The sequence below is a fragment of the Notolepis coatsorum genome (assembly GCF_963971535.1).
Source record: "Notolepis coatsorum genome assembly, chromosome: 6".
In the NCBI taxonomy this organism is placed as follows: domain Eukaryota; kingdom Metazoa; phylum Chordata; class Actinopteri; order Aulopiformes; family Paralepididae; genus Notolepis; species Notolepis coatsorum.
Window position 1 is genome coordinate 94,185,943 of NC_140170.1, and position 19,718 is coordinate 94,205,660.

General features: G+C 42.3%; 1 protein-coding gene across 1 annotated transcript in view; it reads left to right on the forward strand.

Annotated features, from left to right (window-relative positions):
• Positions 1-19,718, forward strand: part of megf6b (multiple EGF-like-domains 6b) — a 129,187-nt gene that overhangs the window by 53,135 nt on the left and 56,334 nt on the right. The window contains 1 exon segment of the mRNA XM_084316030.1: positions 7,681-7,803. Within this exon segment, the coding sequence (XP_084172156.1) occupies positions 7,681-7,803 (123 nt within the window).

A 19,718-nucleotide genomic window follows, 5' to 3' on the forward strand; every position in this document is an offset into this window, starting at 1 on the left:
TGTGCTTTATTTTTTTTACCTGCCTGTGGTGAGACCTTATATAGGTCAGTGGTTCGACCCACAGCCTCTGACCCTGACTTGGGCCATAGTTGGGACCACAGACAGACCGCTTTGTCCAAGGCATGTGATCTCACAGGAAACCACCGCACCTGCCCCCCAGGGGCTGAGGTCAGGGAGTAAGACCCCCCATCTGATCTGATGTTGTTCATATAAGGGGGTTGATCAGGATCTCTTTTTAAAGCCCCAGTTGTGTATTTTTCCCTCTTCTATCAGTGTGGGGTATATTCACATACATTCTTGAAGAATTCCATCTGCAGATGGAATATACGCTATTTGGAACTCCCATAACCATATATGTAAACTAGGATATTGATCTGTTTTACTAATACAAACATTACCAACGTAAACAAGCCTTTTTACCACAAAATACAGGGAATACAATTTAAAAACTCATATTTACCTGTTGTCTAGCATTCATCCTTGTATCAAAAGCTCAATCAACTACTAGAGAATAAAAACACGTCTCTATTCTTGTTTCTTACTTTTGGGGGGCGGGGCTACCCAGTTATTTACGTTCGGATCACCGATTGGGCCTTTAAAGGCTAGAAAGTGGAGAGGCCGATGCAGCTGTTGCTCTCCAATGGCTACAACGGCTCTACATGGAGCTTAAACCTGGTTAGGGTTTGATGGATGGGTGATGTACAGAGATGGTGAAAAGACCCCAAAGAGAATCCCACCACTGCCCTCTGGAGTCAGGTGTGGGTGTAGCTTGTGTACCAGCATCCAGGCGACCCACGCATGATTTCAGAGGTCAGTGGGTTCAACGTTCTGGGAAACTGAATTATTAACTTATCAGGAATATGTCATTGTTTAAATGAGCTGTGTATGTTGTGGCTTAAAGTCATCATCGTTGGCCAAAGCATTTGTCCACACTTTTTTAAATAGTTTGTCTTGATTTGTCACAAGTTGTGAGGACTTTCAGTCCATCCTATATAAGCACTTTGGAACAATTGTTGTTGTTTGTGAGATATTGTAAAATAGAAGATGTTATGTTTTCTGCAGACATAGGAGAACCTTTTAACCTCTGTCTTCACAATTTTCTTATATACTATGATTCTACTGTCACCATGTATGCATATGCTCACTACTTGTATTTATTGCTCCATCTCCGCCCACTACAAACATGGGAACTCTCTAACCCCCTCCTATTGCTAGGTATTAGTGAGTTCTTCCTTACCCTCGCGTGGGGTATGTCTGGGAGTGTTGCATTTATTTAATTTTTTGCATTTATTTAATATTTTTTGGACCTTATGGTGACTTATTGTGGTGACCTTATGGTCACTTATTGTGATGTTTCTTCTTGACTTGTTTAAAGAAGAAGTGTACGGCCCATGGGGACATTAACGTGTGTTGTCGGGCCTAACAAATAAATTTGATTTGATTTGAGTTAGCATTTGTTAGGATTTGTTAGCATCTGTTAGCATTTGTTAGCAATGCTAGCGTTGGTCAATGGGGCTTTGATTGATTGATTGAAAACTTTATTAACAGATTGCAGAATTGGTACAATACAGTACGGCTCAATACACACAATTATTAATAAGGGGATGCAGACCAGAGAAAGACTTTCATCTTGTTTACATCAGGGTCCCCCATTTACCGGGGCCAGTTTAGAATTGCAGCCTCCCGTAGGTGCTCTTTGAGAGCGGTTTTGAAAGAGGGTAGGGATTCACATTATTTTATGTGGCTGTGAAGCAAGTCTGAAAAATGTAATGATTCACGCCCCTTATTGACTTCCACTGCTGACAAATGCTAACTTCTGCATCCAATTTCTGAAAAACCTGAACACAAGTGCTTTTGTGGAAGGTGTTAAATGACCCACAGGTTGTAACAACAATGAGGTAGACTTCCTTAAAAGAAAATATGGACTATCCCTTTAACTCATTGGACGCCATCGCTTAAGTGCGCGAGAGGGCGCTAGAGCGCCACCGCTTTAATCAATGGGAGGACTGGGAGATTTGCGAGTACTTAAAATATATCTTAACTTATGGCTATGGGTCTAATATACCCGTCGGTTATCAGTGAGTTGCTTGCAGTCAACATGTACAAAACGGATTGTTTTTTCATCGGTACATTTCCGTTTTATACCGTTTTGAATACGAGTATAGTTTTGGTGATTTCTAGTAATTCCAGAGAAAGACGCGATAATAGCCCTTTAGTGGAATACACAAAACACGTTGTAATTTTTCGGCTGATTATCGAATGTTCCTGAAATCAACGCTAGATCATCATTATTATCCCTCCTCGTGCATACATGAAATGGCCCTCGTAGCGCGGCGCTCAAGCGATGACGAGTTAACCCGACTATCATTGTGACTGGCGTCCAATGAGTTAATGCACATCATTCATTTCGATCTCTCATTAAGGACCTACATGTTCATCTATCTAGCGCGACTACTGGAAATCCCTCCCTACATCCAGGTACCATACATCCAGGTACCATTGTAGCGGTCTATATCTTCCTGACCCATAGCCGTTCAGCATTCCTGCTTCCCATCGGGAAGAATGACACATGAGCGTGACACTGACCCTGTGTGAACCCGCAGAGCCATGCAGGTGTGTGGCCTTAGGGGAAGGAGGGGTACACCTCCCCCTCCTCCTCCTCCTCCTCCTCCTCCTCCTCCTCTCCCTCCTCATACATACTGTACGTTGACGTAAAAGCAGAGCAGACTCTTACAGGGGTCCTGAATCATGTCCTTGACCTCTGGTCACATTCTATCCACGGCCAGGGGACAAGAATGTGTCATTCCCCTCAGTTACCACCAGGGTGCGCCTGATCCCATGCTAACTGATAATAATAATAATAATAATAATAATAATAATAATAATAATAATAATAATAATAATAATAATAATAATAATAATAATAATAATAATAATAATAATAATAATAATAATAACTGGACTTTTTGAAGAAGTCTTTAATCATCATACAGTGACACACATGCGATGGGCGGCACACACAGGAACACACGCATGCAATTTTTCTTTGGGTCGCCAATGAAATCGAGTCTCTGCGCTTGACCCATCCCGTCGTCCTTCTCCCCACAAGGGCAGCCGGGAGCAGATAGGGGCGTTGGTGTGGGGCCATGCCCCGGGGACCAATCCAAATGCTCCTGTCCGTCTTCATCAGGGAACACAACAGCATTAGCGATCTGTTGTGCATGTTTTTCCATTGGGTTTATCTTATCGGGAGGGGAAACCCTTGCGAGCACGGGGAGAACATGCAAACTCCACACAGAAAGGCCTGGGAGATACCCCACCTGGGTACCTGGCAATGCGGAAACCTGGTCCCCAAGTGGGAATCGAACCCTGGACCTTCTGTAGCTGTGAGGCGACACCTCTTAAGCTGCAACAGCCCATATGTGGGAAGTTTTTCTGACTTTTTGCAACCGGCACTTAGTGGTGGCCCCTAGTGGCTCGGGTGTGCATATTTTGTAATACAATATATATATCGAATTGAAGGCTTATTTGTTGCCTGTCGATAGCGAAGTACACGGTATTGCGCAAAATACCACTCCCGACTCCCGGCTGCAGTAGTTCCGTCAATCTAGATCCGATCTCAAAAATGATTGTGGATCGTTGTAGCCAATGAGTGTGGCTTCCAATGATACCCCATGTGGGGATGTGTGAATCAGGGATCTAGGTGAACAACAAAATTCTTTAACAGGAAGCCAAATTAATTGAAGTCTATGAGAAAACTGAGTTTTTCTTTGTACACAGTTGACCAAAATCACTCCTAATCACTCATTTCTGAATGGATCTTTATGAAATTTGGATATGTACTACATAAGGCTTCAGGCTATGGATTTGTAAGCCATACCACCTTCTGGGGAAATACTACCTCTGGACTACTAACTACTACAGAAAAACTTGAGTAACAAGTTTTTTTACAACTCAAGTTCAGACCTATGTTACTCTATTACCTTACCACTAAAAGTGAATTTTTCTTCTGAAACTTCAGAATGTCATCTTTCAAAAGAGACCAGGCTCATGCATGTGCTATAAGTATAAAGTATGTTGGCTTGGTTTGCAAAAGAAGTATGCAGTCCTCAAGTTGAAGTTAAAAAATTGCCACTTTTCTGCCCGCTTGATAAGACTACACCACCGTGCATCTAGTAATAGTTACTATTACAGTTTAATTGACCAATATATCGGATTGCTGATACAGTATATCGGATTCGGCCAATGTTGGCCATTTAAAATAAATGCCTGCATGCATTACCATCTTTCGTGGGGTAAAATAGTGGTACCATATGAAACAAGAGATTGCAAGGAGTCTGTAGATACCAACCATTTGGTGCTAGCTTACCCAGAGAGGGGATAAATAACGTTAGCAAAATGTTGGCGGGTGAAAATACTGCAATATTTGATATCCAAATGTTAGCAGTATTTTGGCAGGTTACATTTATGCTATCCATGTTTATTTAGCTAGGGGCTAAATAGGGGCTTTTAAACAAAGTAATCATATTAGATCAGATTACACATACCACACATAAAATCTAATTAACAAGAGAAAGCTGTCAATTTTTTTAAGTAGGCTACAAGTTCATTCATTGTGCAATGGTGTTACTGTAAATCTTGACACTAAAACGTTCACTTTTACTGCAATTAAATACAGGCTCCAGATATCTCTTAATATATTAATAATCAGTAAAGAGACCATGTAGTTGGAACCCATATTAAATGGTAAATGGTAAATGGCTGCTTTTTTATATAGCGCTTTTATCCAAAGCGCTTCACAATTTGTTACTTACATATTACCCATTCACACACCGACAGTGGAGGCAACCATGCAAGGTGCCAGCCTGCTCATCGGGAGCAATTAGGGGTTAAGTGTCTTGCTCAAGGACACATCGACACGCTGCCCAGGAGTGGGAATCGAACCGGGAACCTCCGGATTGCCAGACAACTGCTCTACCTCCTGAGCCACTGTCGCCCCTCATATTAAAGTGAACTAGCTAAATCTGGCCTATTAAAACATGTTAGCACTCTGGTGACGCGGTGGACGCCAACCAGAAACCGCAATGCATTGTGGGCCCTGACCCGTAGTCTAGATGGTTAGACTCTAGAAAACCCTGCTGCGCAAGATTGATTACCAACAACATAATCAATTCAACCATGTCCTGACTCCTCGTCATAGATTGATGGGATTTCCTTCTTTTCTATTACTACCAGGGCATTTAACAATCATATTGGGGTAACAACTCATGCTATATTGTACGTCTTCTAAAGTGTATTTATAGTTTTCTTTATGACATAGAGTGATGAATTTGTTAGAGAAACGTTTGGCCACATAAAGAGCTTATTGTTTTCCGTGCTAACATTTCCAGATGCTGTAAACTGAGAGGGAAATGCGTTAATTGAATGGCTGAATGCTAGCGCTGCCGGAACGCATGAGGGGCAGGGAGGGGTGTGGTGGAGGGGATGTGGGGATATGCCTCTATACTTTTCTTGGCTTTCATGAGCATCCTCCAAAACTCACTTCTTATATGGACATAGAGCTTTTTATAAGGAGGTCGGGGCCAGACAACCCCCTCCCCCCCCCCCCCCCCCCCCCCCCTCTCTCTCTCCTCTGTGCCATATTCTCAGTCCAAGATTCCATCACTGGGCACCGCAAATGAAACAGCCCCCGTGATACTGTGTGTCAGCAAGTCTAAAACGTCGGCGTGAATCTAATCCCTCCTGACAATCACCCCATATATGTACCATATGAGCAAGGTTCAACAGTAGTACTGGTAGGAATGAATGCAGTTACAGTATATGTCCTAGCATTATGGTTGAATATTGAACAACTAATAATGAATCATTTTATCAAATTATTTCCTTCCTTGTGAATTTTTTTTATGTTTCCTCATCAACCGGACGGTACTTCACATTAAATGAGCACTTAGCTGATTTGCAACCTTAATCCTAATCTTTCTGTTGCGTGATGTGATAATTGAACATGTAACTCACTAACATGTTCTGTGACTCGAGAGCTCAGCCGCATCGTCCCCCCGAGAAATTCCTCTGGGTGACGTCGCAGAGAGGAGAGCAGACCTCTTGCTGCAGACACTATTTCCTCAACTAGTTTCAACTGTAGTACTCTCTAAGAAGTGATGTCACCCAGAGGAATTTGCGAAGGTGTACAGAAGACTGTCAACACCTGACCGTGGTCCACAGTCATTATAGGTTGAGAACACCTGACCGTGGTCCACAGTCATTATGACCGTGGTCCAGAGTCATTATAGGTTGAGAACACCTGACCGTGGTCCAGAATCATTATGACCGTGGTCCAGAGTCATTATAGGTTGAGAACACCTGACCGTGGTCCAGAATCATTATAGGTTGAGAACACCTGACCGTGGTCCAGAATCATTATAGGTTGAGAACACCTGACCGTGGTCCAGAATCATTATAGGTTGAGAACACCTGACCGTGGTCCAGAGTCATTATGACCGTGGTCCAGAGTCATTATAGGTTGAGAACACCTGACCGTGGTCCAGAATCATTATGACCGTGGTCCAGAGTCATTATAGGTTGAGAACACCTGACCATGGTCCAGAGTCATTATGACCGTGGTCCAGAATCATTATAGGTTGAGAACACCTGACCGTGGTCCAGAATCATTATGACCGTGGTCCAGAGTCATTATAGGTTGAGAACACCTGACCGTGGTCCAGAATCATTATGACCGTGGTCCAGAATCATTATAGGTTGAGAACACCTGACCGTGGTCCAGAGTCATTATGACCGTGGTCCAGAGTCATTATAGGTTGAGAACACCTGACCGTGGTCCAGAATCATTATGACCGTGGTCCAGAGTCATTATAGGTTGAGAACACCTGACCGTGGTCCAGAGTCATTATGACTGTGGTCCAGAGTCATTATGTATAGGTTGAGAATCAGAGTGAGATAATTATTGTGGTTTCCTTAACGACAGCTTTGACAGGATGTTTAAGTGAAATAATATGGAAAAACGTGTGGTCTCATAGCTAGATTGACATAATATGCTGGTTTGTTTTGGATGAAGAATTGGGGGGCGATGAGGTGTACAGGGGTATTGTGTTTCCCGTATGCATGTGTGTGTGATACAAATGGCTGCAGTGCATATTTCATTTTTTATTTTATTTTTTATATATAGAAGGTTTCTATGGAATTGCATTGCTAGGGAACAGCTTGGACTGCAGTTGATTTCCTGTTGCAGTGTTTCATGCATTTCACTGCCAAGTGTATCAGCAGTCGACAGGACATCAAACCTAGTCCATTTATTTTGTCAAGTTGAAACTGTCTATACTCGTCCCGTCACTCTACTCAAGTGCTGGATACATTTCTTTTTAATTTTCCTTCTCAAAGTTGTGCTAAGCAGCTATGAGAGACCACAGGTTTAAGTTTGGAAACAGTGGACACAGTGTCCCCATACAGGATGGCCATGAATCATGACTTTCCAAGCCATGGAGAGTAGCCCTTTCCAAAATTCTTTGAGAATTAGACCCAAACTCACTCGTGGAGGACATTCAAAACTTCATCTGAGTGACATGAAAGTAAACGTCACTTCTTTCTTTCCTCTAGCTCGTGTCCGTGGTTCTGACGACCATGCAGGATTAACGCTGTCCCTTTTTGTGTCTCTCTCCCCGTCAGATGTGAACGAGTGTGAAGAGACCAACGGGGGCTGCGAGGCTCTCTGCTGTAACACCATCGGTAGCTTCTACTGCAAGTGTCCCCCGGGACAGAAACTGAATGAGGGCGGCAAGACGTGTCAAGGTGAGTCTACCACTGAGGGCACACAGATAAGACATGCCTGATGCTCCTAGAGATGGTGTAATGGTTTAAAAGGAACACGGCAACATTTTGGGAAATTAGCTTCTCCCGAGAGAGACAAGAAGATAGATACCAGTTTCCTCTCTGTGCGTTCAGTAGAAAGCTGAAATCTGGCTGCATGTTAACCTCGCTTAGCACAATGAATGGAAGCGGACATGACTGGTTAGCCTTCGGGAGAGGTGTTAGTTGGACAATGCCTAGGCTAGCTAGGCTAATGTGCAGTCAGATCTGAACGCACAGAGAGGAAACTGGTATCTATCTTCTTGTCTCTCTCTGGAGAAGGCGGTAAACTAATTTCCCAAAATGTTGGCCTGCTGACCTGGGATCCAATCAGAACCATGTCTCCTGCTATAACGACACAAAGACCCACTCTCCTCTTTAAAAAGAACAGAAAAGAACAGAAAGATCGCACATTATTATTGTGGCTCTGCATCTTCTGGCCGCCTCAGACCCAGTCCTCTGCGAGCTCCTGGGGGGTCATCAAAGCGAAGCAGGCTAGTCTCAGTCCTCGCTCCACACTGGTGGAACAAACTCCCCACCACAGTCAGGACCTGGCCAATTTTCCACTGCCGACAAAAAACACACCTCTAACAAAAAAGGAAAACAAACCTTCTTACTACTTTTTACTATTATGTACCTTACTACTACTACTACCTATCATGCTAATATTAGAGGTAGAGCAGTCGTCTGGTAATCCAGAGGTTCCTGGTTCGATTCCCGCTCCTCCCGGGCAGTGTATGGAAGTGTCCCCGTTGAGCAGGTTGGCACCCGGCATTGGTCGCCTCCGCCATCGGTGTGTGAATGTGTGAGTGAATGGGTAAAATGTGAAGAAGAAAATCGTAAAGTGCTTATAGAAATGCAGTCCATCTATACTACTCTGCACTCAGTGTAACACTCAAGCTCGATACTATTTGACGAACAACGCCACTGACCCTTGATCTCAGGAATATTGCTAAGCTCAGGTCGATTGTTTCCCATTCTGACCTAGAGTTGATCATCCATGCCTTCGTTTCTTCTCGTCTAGACTACTGCAATTCGGTTCTCACCTGCCTCAATAAATCATCCATAGACCGCCTCCAGTTCATCCAAAATACTGCTGCAAGACTGCTAACCAGATCAAGCAGAAGGTGTCACATCACTCCAATCCTAGCCTCCTTGCACTGGCTTCCTATACATCTCAGAATTAATTTCAAGGTCCTGGTGCTCACTTTTAGAGCTTTGCATGGCCAGGCACCAGAATACTTAACCGACCTGCTGCCCAGCAGGACCCTGAGGACAGCTGACCAGGATCTGTCGGTCATTCCGCGCACCAGGTTGATCACCAAAGGTGACAGCCTTTCAATCTGTAGCGCCTAGACTCTGGAATGCCCTTCCTCGTGGCCTAAGAGCTGTAGCGTCTGTTGACATTTTTTTTTAAATCAGGCCTTTGGGTAATGTTTGAGCTTCTCCTCCAGGTATAAAATATGTCTTTTGTTTTGTTTTATTTCTCTGTGATGCATTGTGTTTTGTTCTGTCTCTCATCTCTTGAATGGTTCTTGCTTTTTATTTTTATTTTATTAAATTTTTGCTGTATGTAAAGCACTTTGTGAGTTGTCTCTGTGAAAAGTGCTATATAAATAAACTTTACTTACTTACTTACTTACTTAGCCGCCAGAGGTGTACCCCTCCTGCTGACTTGTTGTTCACAATCTGTACATGTAAATATAAAATACATACAATACCTTTGACCTACTTTGATGTACTTACCGTACATGTGGTGTAGACTGATGGGGGGGGGGGCATGGTTTAGGTAGGCTATAAAAACAGACCTATCCAGAGAAGCCTCTTCTACTCGCTCCTGTGGTGTAATTGATTGTCTAGCAACAACATGCCCAGTCTCTGTGTACCAGCCACTCCACAGGCTCTTCCCTGCATTTTCCCACGAGATTTCTCTTCTCTCCTGTCCGGTGTAGCTTGCTGTTTCTGATTAAGGGCATATCAAGAACGCTCTGTGTAATCAAAATGAAGGACCTCTCAAGCCGAGCCTTGCAGGAGATACATTGGAATGTACAGGAGTATGGCTGCCGACCAGAGGAGCCAGCGTGAGCGAGGTCCGGCCCGGGTTACGGTTATTAGGACTAATGGGAACATTGTTACAGCTGGCTTTAATAGCATTCTTTACCCCTCTGATGTCTAATGGACAAGAAAAACAAAGCACCCCAAAGGAATAGGTTCATAATTGTCTCTAATTGGTACGCGGCTATTTACAGAAGCTGGGGAAGCTTGCCATAAGTAGGAGCAGGGAAGGTGTGTACATGTTTAGGTTGCTGCACCATATGTCCTGCTATCTACAGAGAGATGACCAGTGCATTCCTGCTGCATGACTGTCTGCGGATGAGACAACTCAGTATATGGTGTAGACAGAGCCCCACATACAGTCTGCTAACTATGTCTGTAGACAGAGCCCCACATACAGTCTGCTAACTATATCTGTAGACAGAGCCCCACATACAGTCTGCTAACTATATCTGTAGACAGAGCCCCACATACAGTCTGCTAACTATATCTGTAGACAGAGCCCCACTTACAGTCTGCTAACTATGTCTGTCCTCGACTAAAGAAATCAAGCTAATAGTAGGGTGACCAAACGTCCTCTTTTGCCCGGACATGTCCTCACACCCTGTCCGAGGCGTCCGTTTTATTTTTTATAAATTCATGAAAATGTCCGGGTTTTATTGTTTTTCACGGGACAAATAAGCATGTAGTTAAATTGACTGGCGCGTTGCACCGAATACTACGGTAGGCCTACTCTGTTGCGTGTGACGTATTCCCAGAGAAGACTGCTTTCAGTGCTTTGTGGGCGGCGCTACTGCGCTCGCACACAAACAGAGGAGGAAGCGCCGGACCAGCATTGATTCTGCTCACAATACCAAAGCGAATGTACATTACAGATTAACTGCAGAGATAATTCCCAATTTACCGTCCCGGTCGAGACAAATGGGAGGCGGAGTGCAACGCATGTAAAGCTTGACCATATGTTTCTGTGTCTAATAAAGCTGTGCGAGGCGAGAGTTTGATGGCAAAGTTGACCGAATTGATTGAAGTATTTTAAATTAATAATTTTAAACTATTTTGATGCCTCAAAATTAGGTTTTGGTTTGATTTTTGATGATATAAGATGCTTATGATACAATCATTCTAAGGATTACGTGTGTAATAAATTAGTTTTGTACACTAATTCCAAGTTATGCAAATGTAAACAAATCCGAAACTGCATAGTGCACTTTATTGTTAGTTAATTTATTCATTTGTATCTTTGCGAGGTTACTGTTTTATAATTTACATTACATTGAAAAGATACAAAGATATATATATTTTTTAAATGTTCTAATACAGAAGAGGTATTATTTAGAACATGAATTCATATTTTTTTGTTATTTATTTTGTCCAGTAAGACTTGAAAAGAGCTATTATTTAGTTATAGGTTGATTTTTAGAGATGTGTCAGATATATTACTTTAGGAATAATAAAGCATGTTGAGTAACTTTGGTTATAGAGAGATATTATTTTGTTATATAAAATAATATAAATAATAATGTTCTATCCATACAGAGGAGGCATACTTTAAATATATAACAATTATAAGGCATCTTTATCATTTAAGTATCTTGAGGCTGGGGGCAAAAGAGTGTCCTCTTTTTTGGAAATCACAATATGTCTGCTAACTATGTCTGTAGACAGAGCCCCACATACAGTCTGCTAACTATGTCTGCCCTCGACTAGAGAAATCAAGCTAATAGTCAAGTCTGTAGACAGAGCCCTGCATACAGTCTGCTAACTATGTCTGTCCTCCACTAAAGAAATCAAGCTAATATAGTCAAGTCTGTAGACAGAGCCCCACATACAGTCTGCTATGTATGTCTGTCCTCGACTGAAGAAATAAAGCTAATAGTCATAGGATTTAGTCTAATCGAATAGTTGATTTAATCAACAGATTTGCCCAATAATGCTTTCCCCAAATGCAATCATGCAGGAGGACCTATTTAAATCTAGCGCTTACTCCACATGTGTGTATGTAGTTTTCCTAGAAATAACTCATTAACTAGAAAAACACACCCTTAAAAACGACTATTAGACTAATAGAATTCTAGTCAACTAAGACCACAATGAGCAATTAGTGGACTAAGAGGGGATGAGTTCTTAAGAATATACAGAAAACAGAGTTATTGCTTTGGCTGTGTCCTGTCCATGGCAATATACTAGTGTTTCCTTTGACAGACATCTGCTATTTCATGTTAATTTGCTCTAATATTTCTGGCATAGTCAGTCAACAGTCTCATCTTTTGACCAATGCATGAACGCATAGGCAACAGCTGACCTTCGATTTTTTTTTGGAATTCGAAGCTTCGGGGCCGAGATTCGATTTTAATTCGAAGCTTCGAAATAAAAATAAATAAAAAATATTATTAATATTTGTATTTTTATTTTAAAAAAATTATTTGAATTTTCTTATGTTGTGGGACTTGTACAGCACTTTGTTCAACTTTGTCAGTGCTGTAAAGTTTAAACCTTTTTAAATCTTAGACAAACTAAACACTTTGCTTTCATGAAATATTGTAAGCCGTCATTTGAGGCTTTATAAAAGCAGCACAATGAACACAAATCTGTCAGTGCCGAGTCCGACCTCATCTTAAATAACAAACAGCATTGCTTGTTGTAGTTAACAAAAAGAGGCAGAGTTGATTTTGCACAAATATTTTTTTAATTTTTTTAATTTCTTTGACATAATCCAATTTTATTTTCATATTCGAATCCCATGCCATCGAACGAAGCTTCGAAGCTTCGAAGTATTTAAGACAGCCCTACAACATACAACAACAACTAGAATTTACAATGGAATTCCCTTTGGTGAGTTCTCCGGGTTTGAACCCCCCCCATCTTATTTTTGGACGCTGTCCCTGATTTGAATGAGCGCTGTTGATATGAATGGCAGAGATCAGAGTGAGGGAGGCCAACAGTAACCTCTCTCCTGCGGCGCGGGGCAGGGCAGTGTCAACTCTCCTGTCGTCATGCTCCATGAAGATCACAGGTCGGAGGAACAGAGCCGTGAAGTGTCTGCCAGTACACTTGGCACCTTCTAAATACTGAGAGAGAGAGAGGGAGAGAGAGCGAGAAGTTCAAGTTTGTTTTTATTTGTCACATATAAGGTACATGTACTTTACAGTGAAATGCTTGGCAGAGAGAGAGAGAGAGGGAGAGGGAGGGAGAGGGGGAGAGAGAGAGAAAGGGAGAGGGAGGGAGAGAGAGAGAGAGAGAATTTGAATCACACCTCTTCCTCCAAAAGCAGCATGTCTTAAATTCACTTGCTAACACTAGAGTGGTTACAGTAAAGGCATGTTGGCATGACACCTTCTGTTATTCCATTAAGATTCTATTTAGGGCTGACCCGAATGCTTCAAAGTTTCAACAGCTGCCGTGGTAATCAATGTCAAAATCCCTATTTGAATGGTTTGTTTTCTTTGTTTTTGGTCGTGGGTTTTCTTCTGTGCCTTTTCTACCTTTTTTCCTCCTGTCCCCCAATTTAGTCGTTTCGCCAATTCCCTTCCTGGTCATTGCGCTGCCCTACTGTCAGTCTGGGGAGGGTGTAAACTACCACATGCCTCCTCCGATACATGGAGTTGCAACGACCAGGACTCATCCCCCCCACGAACACTGGCAGTTTGGTCAGTCGTCCCAGTGGTTTGTGGGATGAGCGGATCTCGGCCTGTCTGTCCGACATCTCCGCCTGGATGACGACCAACCACCTCAAACTGAACCTAAGCAAAACAGAATTGCTACACCTGCCAGCCAAATCCTCCGCCCTGACCGACCTTTCCATCACAGTCGAGAATGCAGCTGTGACCGTGTCCCCGACCGCCAAGAACCTTGGTGTTGTCCTCGACGACCAGTTGAAGTTCTCTGCTCACATCGCAGCGACAACCAGAACCTGCCGATTCCTCCTGAGCAACGTCAGAAGGATCCGCCCCTTCCTGACAAAAGAAGCCACCCAACTCCTCGTCCAATCAACAGTCATCTCCCGCCTCGACTACTGCAACGCACTGCTCGCTGGCCTCCCGGCCACTGCCACTAAGCCTCTTCAACTCATTCAGAACGCAGCGGCCCGCCTGATCTCAAACCTACCGAAGCCGGCCCATGTCACCCCACTTCTTAGGGACCTGCACTGGCTCCCCATTGCTGCACGAAGGAGAAGAAGTTGAAAAAAACTAAAAAAAGAAGGGCCAGAGCTGACTCTACTTCCTCAGAAGGCTGAGATCCTTCAATGTCTGTACAAGGATGTTGAGGATGTTCTATGAGTACGCTGTGACCTGCTGGGGCAGCGGACTGAGAGCAGGGGACACAAACAGGCTGGATAAGCTGGTCAGGAAGGCCAGTAGCGTGGTTGGGGTGGAGCTGGACTCCCTAGCGAGGGTGGCGGAGAGGAGGAGCCTTGCTAAGCTCCAGGCCATCAGGGAAAACCCCTCCCACCCACTATACACAGACTTGGCTGACAGGAGGAACATGTTCAGTGCTAGGCTCACACTACCTAAATGCAGCACTGAACGGCAGAGGAAGTCCTTCATTCCAACAGCCATCAGACTATACAATTCATCATTGTGCCTCACTGCATCACTGAGCACAGAGTGACAGTTACCATATTCCTGGACTCTTACTTTTGAAACAGCACTGTGCAATATTACACCTACTGTAGACTTCAGTATATTTTTACTGTATTTATTTACTGTGTATTTTATTCCATTTTATTCTATTTTATTCTATTCTTATCTTAGGCAATTTGATTTGTTTTGTTATTCTTATTCGTGACCTGTTCTGTCTAAATGTTTAATGTTGAGCGATTTGCAGTGTCAAATTTCCCTCTGGATAATAAAAGTATTTCTATTCTATTCTATTCTATTCTATTCTATTCTATACCCTTCTGGTGTGAACAGCCAGGCACCTGCACACTCCAGAATTGACACTTCATGGCGCTTCGGTGTCCTGTGTGTCCTCCTGGTTGGCTGGTATCATTCATGTGTTTAGATTTGCCGTGCCTGCCCAAATATTTGTCTCATGATACTGTATCCCACTGGCATATGATGTTATGTACAGTATGTACGGTATCTGTAAGTGTGTGCATGCGCGTGCGTGCATGTGTGATTTGCAAAACGTCACAGTATCAGTTCCGGGTTGGCCTGTCGGAACTTGAGGTCTTCTCAAATGCTTGCAGTATGATGTAGCGGCGGTGCAGTTTTGTGTTACGCGTCAGCGAGGTGGAGGTGTTCATCACAAGGGTTTGCATTAGGAAACCACAGGAGGTGCATATCAGGGTAAAGCGGGGGTGAAATGCGCTACATGTTGCAGTTTATGAAGCAGTTCCGTACGAACCAGGGACCACGTTGTCGATCGCGATCACGCCCTGTTCTGTTCTTCTAAGGTCTATAAAAAGCTGTCATGGTCCAGCCATCAGTGTTTGAATGTTTATGTTGGCACCAGATGAGAGAGCCGAGTGTTACAGTAGGCCCCTGAGTTACATGGCTTCACTGCAACAGCCATTCCGTCCTCAGATGTTTGGACTCTAAAATATCAGATTCAACCTTCTCTGGCACATATCAGATCTGGCATTTGCTTTGGTGGCCGTACTTTTGGAAAGTCATTGTTATTTTTAACATTATTTTTACTGTCAAAAGCAACGTCGGTAGATACGGTGAATCACCCAGCCGGCTCGCATTCCTGATGGTCCAGAACCCGAAATGGATAAATCTCCCTTATTTCTCACAGCCTTTTGAAGTGCCAGTAAAGAACAATTGCCAAGTGTAGTAAATCACTAAAAGTAGAAGATACTGTATCTTCTGCATGTGGTCATGGATGTACACACTGAGTATTTCCTTTCAAACCTGTATTTACTCTCGAAAGAGACATTGAAGTTTTCCTTATTTTCAATTTCTACAATATAGAATGGAAGGGAAATCAGTTTAGATAGTTAGACATTGAATAAATATGACGAAAACACAGATAGAAACATGAAGAAAGATCAAATTGAAAACAGTTACATACTGAAGCAGTGATCATATTTTTTAATTGTCCACAGGATAGTGGTGTGTTTCTTTTTAGCGTGAGTTGAAGATCATTCCAAGAAGCTGGGGGCATTGAAACAAAAAGGCTGACTTTCCTAGCTCAATCTGTACTTGGGAGACCTTAAGCATAAGCCAATCATTTGAGCGTGTCAGATAGGGTCCATAGTCCAATCTAGCAACATTTTGACATTTCTATTTATAAAGAAATTATAGAATTTATTCAATTTATTAATTATTTTATATACATTTTCTAGCGATGGCATGAAGATAAACAGATACCAATCCATAAATGTGAGAGCAGAATGATAGAGCGTATTTAGAGGTTTAAGAGTGGCAGGGACAGCAGATCTCCACAGTCCAACACTGATCCAATAATAATTGTCCTACTAATCATAGGGAAACTGGTTCTTTTTTCAGTAAAATAAGTTGCCGTTTGCTGGCAAGTTTGTCTATATGGTATTTAAATGTAAATGTATCATCAAACCAGATGCTGTGATATTTATATTTAGTGACTTTCTGCTAGATCCATTTACCATGGATATAAGTAAGACATTATAATAAATGTTTCTGGTTCTAGAAAATGGCATGAATTTTGTTTTATTTGCAAGTACCAGTTTAAGACCAATAAGAGCTTCCGGAAGGTCATTAAAGGAAAGTTGCGAATCCACAATGGCCTATTTGTAACTATTGTAATGGCTGAAGTAGTGCTGTGATTAGTGACTTGAAAGACTTGTGTGAAAATCTGGTTGTTTACTAAAGATTCCAGGATTTCTGCTAAGCAAGGTAGTTTGGAGATTGGGCAGTACGTAATTATTTTAAATCATCTTTATCACCACCCTTGTGTAAAGGAATCACTTGGGCCGATTTCCAACCACTAGGAAACGTGCCCGTTGAGATAGAAAGATTAGAATTGCTCAGTGATAATTGAATCTAGTTGAACTCCTGGTATCAATGGCTTCCAATGCTTCAAGTACATCATTAGGGTAGGAGGGTTGAACGGTGAACTGAGAAGCATGGTTTATGGCGCACAATCATCATCAATAAGAAGGGGGCCCTGTGTATTCGTTAGGATAAGGGGGAAGAGTGAACTTGGCAAGAGAGAAAGCTGGGAAAGAGAGAAAAAGAAAGAGAGGGAGAAAGAGAGAGGGGGGAGGGAGGAGGATCTTTAATGTGTTGGAGGTTTAGTTTCTAGGAGGAGAGGGTGAGGGAGAGATGCAGAAAGAGAGGGAATAGGGAGAGTGAAGAGGTAGTTCTGCTTCACAGATGAGTTGCCATGTAAAATCAGGACCAGGGTTATTTTGAGTACTGGGAGTTCCTAAATACTTGTTTTATAGCTCATGCTTTAGCAAACAAAATTCAAGTTGAATTCTTTCTTTTTTTATATGGAATTATTTGAAGTTTTTAAAGTTTTTGCTCCGGGTTATTTCAGGTGTTTTCTTTTATTTTCTTTTTAAATTCTTCTTTTTTTAACTCTGTGAGGAACCGTGCCGTGACTTTATACTGTCAGTTGTCAGTCACCATGGCTTGGTCATCAGGACGCTGGATGCTTCTCTTGATGCTTTGTGAAGCTCTGTTCTACCTGGCGTCAGGCGCTAACTACCCGTACAGCTACTATAGGAGGATCTGCTACAGGCCACACTGCTTCCATGGGTACCAGGTCTACAACATGGGCTACCTGGGACCAGGTGCGTGTTCCACACTCTGTACTGTACATAATGTGGTACTGTATTAAAATGTAGCCTTGAAGTGATACTTTACTTTTCCACTCATTTGATGTTTTGTGTCTTGTTACTAAATTATATTTAAAGGTGGACTATGTCGTTTTGTGAGAGTCAGAGAAGTGACTCATTTCTAAGGTATATTTTCATAACTGAATAAACAAACTGTCCTCAGAGGAAAATTGGATCCCTGGAACACTGTTTGGAGCTAGAAAGCTTCCTGAAATGTTACTATTTTACTGCTGTTTACAAAGGCAGGGCCCGCAATTTTGTTAACAAACATATTCTAAGCTTACGTTTGAAAATGATAACATTCATGATAACACAAGAAAGTAAGATGAAGTAAAGTTATTCAAGTACATAATTTCAGTAAATGTTTTTGCAGGCTCTGCAAACAAACCCCACCTCCTCTGAAACGGCATAGTGCACCTGTAAAGGAACATAAAAACATTCAAAATATTTTGGGAAATACACTTTTTGCCATCTTCTCCGGAGTCAGATGAGAAGATTGATACAGTATATCAATCTCTGTGCTTCAGTTTTGGAGTTGTTGGAAGTTGCATTTCTCCACTTTTGATGGAGCTAGGCTAGCTTGTTCCCCTGCTTCCAGTCCTTGTGCTCCGCTCAGCTAGAATACCTAGAGTAGCATTCCTCTCTCTCTTCTCTCTCGGGCTACTCCATGGCATACAGAGATGAAACTGATCTTCTTGTCTGACTCCGGGGGAAGATGGCAAATAAGTGTATTTCCCAAAATGTTGGGAGTGTTCCTCTCCGCCAGCGTCATGGAGGCAGTCGTGCATAGGACAAGTGTTCCCTGCCCGAATGTTTCTTGTAGGCCCCGACTAAGGATTTGTATAGTCGACTTTGATTGGCCAAAATTTGCCGATAGTTGACTGGTAGTCGACTACCCCCCTGAATGAAAAAAATATATATATTATTATTTTTTGGGGGGATCATTCCATTTGGGCTGTGGGGGGTGCTTAATGTCTGAAGAAATCGACTGAAGGCTTCTTGTCCTCTGCGAAAGCATGCAATTGGTCCACTGATGGATACATCTTGATATGTCTAGTGTGTGAAATCCTCTTTCAGTGCCTCTGTGCCCGTTTTCTTAGGCAGTTGGCAGAAGCGTTAGCCACGCTTCTAGAATAGAATAGAAATACTTTTATACTTTTACTTTTATTATCCCGAGGGAAATTTGACAAAGGCCTCTTTGCTTTTGGAAAGAATGATTCAAAAAATATATATATAATAATTATAATCTTTTTTAATTTTTTGCATTCGACTAAGAGGTTGGCAGTCGACTATTCGACTAATCGAGGTCAGCCCTAGTTTCTTGTCATGTCATCTCTCTACTGCAGGCGCACGGCTCACGCCAGACTCTGTTTAATCTAAGTCCCTCCTGATATGTGTGTGTCTGGTGTGCTTACATATGCTGCCTGGCACTGCCCAGATAACTCCTGTTCTAGATCAGAGCCAATGGGAGGCTTGCTCTTATTAGCGCAGAGATTAGCTCTCTTTGCATGAAAAATGTATCATGATAGAGACATCCTGTAATGCTAATACAAGCAAACTCCCAGATATAATGGTTGCCAACTTTATACATCCCCTCTGGGATAGATATACAAACCGCCCCATGTTTTACAGCATATAACTGATCATTTGATAGTCCGAGGGCTGATTCAGAAATGGTTAATTTTTCTTTATTTGTATTGCCCTATAATTTGATTATTTCAAAACATTACCCCATTCAAAACATTTGGGAATTTTGTATCCCCCAGTAACTCCGTGGGCAAGACCAGATATCAGTATCGCTTAAGGTGGCAAACTCTTTGGGTTCTAATTAAATAGTTTGTAGTGTCCATATGAATAGATTGCTACTATGTGATAACCTTTCAACTAAAGTAGACGAGTGCATGTTAATTGTATCTTGTGTTTGTAGAACTGATAGACTCTTACATTACTGGCTCAATTCTGAATCTAGAGTGAAGATGGAAGTATCTCTGAAACTAGAGAGCTTGATGAATCTGTATATACCAGGCATTACAGGGAA